At 35.0% G+C, this 6,003-nt stretch overlaps 1 protein-coding gene across 6 annotated transcripts; it reads left to right on the top strand.

The window, feature by feature from the left end:
• The first annotated feature begins 377 nt into the window (after window positions 1-377).
• LOC110889757 lies at window positions 378-3,950 on the top strand. Of its 6 annotated transcripts, none has more exons than XR_004872117.1 (5): window positions 378-737; window positions 817-906; window positions 1,065-1,788; window positions 1,877-1,962; window positions 3,293-3,950. XR_004872117.1 is itself a non-coding variant. In XM_035979620.1 (4 exons), the coding sequence occupies exons 2-4, from the start codon at window positions 1,724-1,726 to the stop codon at window positions 3,639-3,641; spliced, it is 426 nt and encodes a 141-aa protein (XP_035835513.1). In that variant the 5' UTR covers window positions 378-737; window positions 1,065-1,723; the 3' UTR covers window positions 3,642-3,950. The 6 variants fall into 6 exon arrangements, 2 of the variants coding, with proteins under 2 accessions (XP_035835513.1, XP_035835514.1); XR_002563910.2 differs by having other exon boundaries at window positions 379-737; window positions 1,065-1,139; window positions 1,233-1,788; window positions 1,877-3,929; XM_035979620.1 differs by lacking the exon at window positions 817-906 and having other exon boundaries at window positions 3,367-3,950.
• Window positions 3,951-6,003: the final 2,053 nt, after the last annotated feature.

Here is a 6,003-nt window from a genome sequence, read left to right as displayed (position 1 = left end):
GACCCACATGTTGCCGATCTGACCTGACCAATATGTATTATTAAACAGCAAACATATTAAAAGAAAATTGAATAAAAGAAATTCAAAATTAAAATATTAAATTCGTAATTTAATTTTATGTTATAAATTAAAGTAAATAATAACTATATCTTTAGAATTTATTAACATTTAAATGCGCATTTATATACTATTTAAAATCTTATAACAAAATACTATTTAATTTAATTACTAATATCAATTTGCAACATGGAAAGGCTTAATCCTGTTGTACATGATGCATAATCTCTTTTTTGTGCAACTCTTGCCAGTACGTCTAGGTTTGTGGATTGTAAGTTGTATCTATTTTGACACATATGTTTTGATTGCTACGTGTAAAAGACTAGGGATCTTTCCACCGCCAAACCTCAACACAACAGTCAAAGCACCGACATTTGTTCTCTTACCATCTTCTTACTCTCTCAAACACCAAACCTACAAACAAAGGATCTTTAATGGCGGTGAAAGTCTCCAACAACGCCTAGGGGGTTTCGATGATGATGAACGGCGACAACGAGGATTCCGATCTAGGGTTCCGACGACCATTCCATAGGGTACGATGAGGGCCAGGAGACACTAATCAGCAACCGGTAGGTCAAGTGTTGACATCACATTCTGCGGCTTACGTCGGTGTTTACGACAGTCACGTTGGGCCTGGAGCGTCGAGATTCATCACGAAGCATCTCTTCAGTACCTACAGAGTAATTTGCTTCTGTTAATCCTAATTTTGTTACTGTTTTGGTTTATAGATTGATGTTTGTTCTGTTTTTGCTTTTTTAGGCTTATTTGTTGTTTGATTGTAAGATATTAAGTCTGGAAGATGTGAAGTGTCTTGATTCATCACTAATCATCTCTTCTCTTACCTACAGAGTAATTTGCTTCGGTTAACCTTAATTTTATTATGGTTTTGGTTTATAGATCGATGTTTGTTTTTTTTTTTTTTTTTTTTTTTGCTTTTTTAGGCTTATTTGTAGTCTGATTGTAAGATATTTTTGATAAAGTTTTATTTTGATATATGTACTACAAAGACCTAAAGAACCGCCATCCGAGTTGGGGTTGGATAATCAGCAACTAATAAGTGAAACTGGAACGAATCTACATTTGTAAGTTTTGATATGTGTTTGTGATTGTAATAATTATATTTATTTGATCTACATTAGTTGATTTGATTATTATTTTTTTTGTTGTGAATGAAGAAGATCTTCTGTACAGGGATTACCTTAAAATTTCACCATCACCACCTATTCACCTACTGGAGTTGTGAATTTTCTCTTTGATTACTTATTGTTTCTTTATTGTTAATAACATGTTACTGTTTATGATTGTAGCCTTTTGTTTTATCAGTTTGTTAAGTTTTATATATGAGCTTACGTGTATTCTCCAAAAGTTGCAAATGTTAGGGTTTGGTTGTCCGTGTTGTAATAACAGCTAAGGGTAAAGGTGTAAGTTAGAAAGTTAGCATCGGTCTTCATCGTCGTCTATTGGTATATTTGCTGTCAGAATGTCTAATATGAATTCGTATTCTGTCCTGTTTAGGATGGTTATTAATTTTTCCAGTGGATTTAGTAGTTTTATGACCTTAAAAGTATGGATTGTATGATTGAGTCATTTGGGGAAGGAGTTGTAAAACAGCACGTCAAGTCATCAGCACTTAGTTGTGGTCACTTATGTGGGTTCTACCCTTCATATGGAACATCGTTTCAACATTCAACCAGCAGGCAATCCACCATGCCGATGCACTACAAACCTGATGTAATTTCAATTCAAAATCAGAACTGAATCCGTACTAACTTCGAAGAATCTGTTCTTAAATTGTAGTATGTTTACTTGTAATTTGCAGGGGAAGAAGAAGGAAGGGAACGCTGCTAGATACATCTCTAGATCACAAGTTGTCAAGTATCTTCATGTTAGTTAATCCGTTTTCAGGTATTGTTTTTAATTCAATCTTATGACAGTGACGGTTCGGTTTAGAACTGTGAAATCATTCAAACCAGTCATCGGTTTAGTTTCCTGGTCGGGTTTTTTCTTTATCTTTCGGTTGGTTGGTTTCAAAAATTTCAAACCGTAGTGAACGGTTTAGTTTGCGGTTTATACCGAAAACCGACCGTGTAAAACCGGACCGCATCATGATATTGATATATATATGTATATACATATAAGACATGTTTTATATTAGTTATTAAATTTATATGAATACTATCGACATACTTGAATTAATACTGGTTGTAAGTTGGTGAGTATTGGTTTAACATAAGTACAAGCGGCCAAGTGGGCTTAATTGAAATGCAATATGATGGTTGAATTTTAATTCAAAGCTGTGAACTATGAAGTCAGAAATGCTAAATATTTAGATTTGAAGCTTTTGGCCTTCCCAGTTCACACTCATGCAGCCTACCACTTACACAGATAACATTTTCTAACTCGAAGTTATAATGTTTATTATGTATATTGTTTAGTCCACTATTTGTTATCCTTTTGAAGGTTTTTTAACTCCAATCTATAATGTTTAGATTTGATAATCTTTAAAGTCAAATAAACATAGTTACCCACAAAGAAAACGAGCTACAATACCATTTTTTTGATGAAACAGCCCCAAGGTTTAAACCATGGAACCAAACTGTTAGTCACGGTTACGTTTAAATTTTCAAGGTTTGGTTTTAGTTTAGAATGATTAAAAACCGTTACCAACGGTTGGCTCATGGTTTGACCTAAAAACCGTAAAACTGGACCGTGAACACCCCTAACAATAAGTATTTAGAAGCTTTTAATATTAATTGGTCACTTTCACAAAATTCATACGGTATCAGCTTTAGAGTAAACAGTTAGAATATATTAATAAGTGCCTTTGTCATAATAGTATTAAAAGTGATGCACTTTAGACTACAACTATGTGCTTTGTTATAACGGTTTAAACTGATTAGTTAGTTTACGGTGTAACTTTAACAGATTAAGAAAATGAGCACCAACTTTTATAGTTCAACATAATTTTATTTTTATGCGGTCATATTTATCATTGTAAGTTTAGAGGATTAATATGCACAAAATAAAATTTAACATATCGTTTTGTGTCAACCGCACGGTATTACAATATTTTTTAGATAATTACAAGCGAATTTATTTTTGAAAATGACCCATTTTATCCTAAAAGCTTTTGACCCGTTACCCAACCTAGGCTACCCACCCACTTTAGCAAAACCGCTCATAAGCTTTTTGAGAACGAGGTTGGAAATAAGTACAATGACTTTGTTGTTTTTAGTGAAATTATTTGTAAACACGAGAAATGGAGTTTACAAGTGCATCATGACACAACACGTTCATTTTCTGAGATGGGTAATGAAGAATGTGGTGGTAGTTTTAAAAGATCAAGGAATACTGAAGAAGGAGGCTATTCCACCCCAGAAACACCAACTAGTGGCGGTTCAACAAGTCAGCGTCCAATAGGCAGGGATGCTGCTAAAACAAAAGGAAAAAGTAAGTTTTATGCTAATATACTTGCAGAAGAAATTCATGCATTCAGGCTTACTAGAGATATTGAAGTTGATATCATGAAAAAGAAATACGAGTTGGAGCAGCAAAAGAAGCAAAAAAAAAAAAAGAGGAAATAGAGCAAAAGAAAATCGAGTTGGAGCAACACAAGATACTCAAAAAGGAAGAAATAAAGCTAAGGAAAATGGAACTTACAAATCTTACTACATTGTTACAAAAGGAGCACTTGACCCAGGAGAAGAAAACATGAAATGTTTTCTAATGTCGAAATACTATGGAAACTGAATTTAGTTTGTTGTGTGCTTTGTTTTAGTTTGGTGTGAGTTTTATGTTATGTTTGTTTTATGCATTTGTAAGATATTCAGTTATGATGTGTGTTATAAGTTGGATGCTAGGATTTTATCTTATTGGATCTAGGATTTGTTTTCCATATGTTTTTATGCGTTTGTAATATATTCAATTTACTAGTTTAAATTATTAAGAATTAATCAATTATCTTCTTTATACATATGTCAACACCGTATTGGATGCTAGGATTTTATCTGGAAAATCTAACATTATCTCTAGTTTATATTTTTAAGAATTAATCAATTATCTTCTTTATCCATTTGTCAACACCGTATTGGATGCTAGGATTTATTCTGGATAATAAATTATATTCATTTTTTTGTATAAATAAAGTATACCAACGAGTCACATTCTCATCCAACCATAAAACTCTTTAGTTCTAATCTTTATGTCAAATGTCATATATTGAAAACTTTGAGAGTTCTGATTCATCAAATGAGAGCAATGAATGGGAAGAATGGGAAGAAAGATTGTTTCAATCAAATCGAGCATTTGATAACATGTTGGTTGAATTATTCATACACATGTCGGATATGATCATTAGAGATCATCCTCCTACAGTAAGAAGAAGGTATTGTGATCGTGAACGTGAAGAGGGTGAGGCGCGCTTGATGAAAGACTACTTTGTTGAGGACCCAACATATGATGAAGTAACATTTCTGTAACACCTTTTAAATTCGTGTTAAGTTATTTAAAGACACGTGTCCACTCTCGATTATGCCTAATAATTTGGACGAGAGGGACTAATTTAGTCAAATTATGAAAGTATGAATGTGGAGGGACCAAATATGTCAACATGCCATTTATTGCCCTCTGAGTGACCCCATACGGACCGTAAGCCTATGTGCTTACGGACCGCAAGCATAAATTTTTATTTTTTCTGAGTAACGGATACGGACCACAAAGTTGTATACCTTACGGTCCGTAAGGAGGTGAAATTCAGTATGTGCTGAGTAGGCCTACGGACCGTAAGCTTAAAGCCCATACGGTCCGTAAGGATGGTATCTTGGCAGATTTTGTTTGGAGGCCAAGGCATTCTGCCCATGTGCCACCTATCTCGTAATGCTGAGCCATTGTGCAGCTTCTAACACGTCCATACAATCCTAGAGACATCCTAGACCACCTCTAATGTCACACCCCCAAAATGTAACACCCCAACCGATGGCGGAAACATCGGGGTGCGAGCACTAAGCGTTCAGATTGTTCATGAGATTTCCACAACACTAATTGTTTCGATAAAGATTAATAGATTTCATGCAAATAGTCTAAAACATCGTCACAAATATCACATTACAAACCAAACATATATTGCTCAAATTGTTGCAAATTACTAAGGTAACTAGGTGACGTTTCTAGAGCATCATCCTAGCTTGTTTTCCATGTTCCTCAGAAACCTATCAGCCTGCAACATGTATTAAAATATCAATACAAAAGTATTGGCGAGTATACAAGTTTGATAATAGAATAATAGATTGAAACAACTCATATTCGCAGTGTAAGTAATAAAATAGTTTCAGTCGTGCTAGTGTCGCAGTCCACGCAGTGATAGCCCAAGTATCCCGATGCTTTAGTGTCAACCCAAGACTCAAGGTAAACTAGAATCCTCCTAACAATACCCCCGAAGAATAATGGGAGAGGTGCACCCCCTATAGCGCTACTATTATTAAGGCGGAACTAAACACCCTGGATTAAACGTCACATAGCACAAATAGAATACTAGAATGCACAAGTTATCACAAACACATGGGATAGAGTTTAGATTTCTAAAAGTATGTAGTTTAATAGAATACATGTTACACCCAAAAAGTTTTTTAGTAAAAGGGGATCGAGTATACTCACAGTGATTGCTTAACAGTCATAACTGTTATTGGATCAAAGGGAGCTCTTTAAGGATTAGCCTGATTAGATTACAATAGGATAAGAGTTGTGTCGAATAACAGGGTTGCTCAGAGTGTTGAAACAGTCACTAGATCGAAGGACTGTCCGATCGGATGGTTGTCCGATCGGATTGCTGGTCGTTCGGGCGACAGATGTATTGTAAGGAAAGATGGATGCCCGATCAGACGGCCATCCGATCGGGTTGCCATTTGAGTGAAGTTCATAAGCAAGGTTCTAGGGTGGCTGTCCGATCGG

The sequence above is a fragment of the Helianthus annuus genome, chromosome 11 (assembly GCF_002127325.2).
Source record: "Helianthus annuus cultivar XRQ/B chromosome 11, HanXRQr2.0-SUNRISE, whole genome shotgun sequence".
NCBI classification, from domain to species: Eukaryota; Viridiplantae; Streptophyta; class Magnoliopsida; order Asterales; family Asteraceae; genus Helianthus; species Helianthus annuus.
Note: the sequence above shows the minus strand (reverse complement) of the source record. Positions and strands in the feature narration are given on the sequence as shown.

Bases quoted from the DNA above. Each gene is read 5' to 3' on its own strand.
- LOC110889757 (XM_035979620.1), top strand. From the start codon at position 1,724: ATGGAACATCGTTTCAACATTCAACCAGCAGGCAATCCACCATGCCGA. The intron at 1,789-1,876 runs GTAATTTCAATT...TGTAATTTGCAG, and splicing joins CGATGCACTACAAACCTGAT to GGGAAGAAGAAGGAAGGGAA. The intron at 1,963-3,366 runs GTATTGTTTTTA...TTTCTGAGATGG, and splicing joins GTTAGTTAATCCGTTTTCAG to GTAATGAAGAATGTGGTGGT.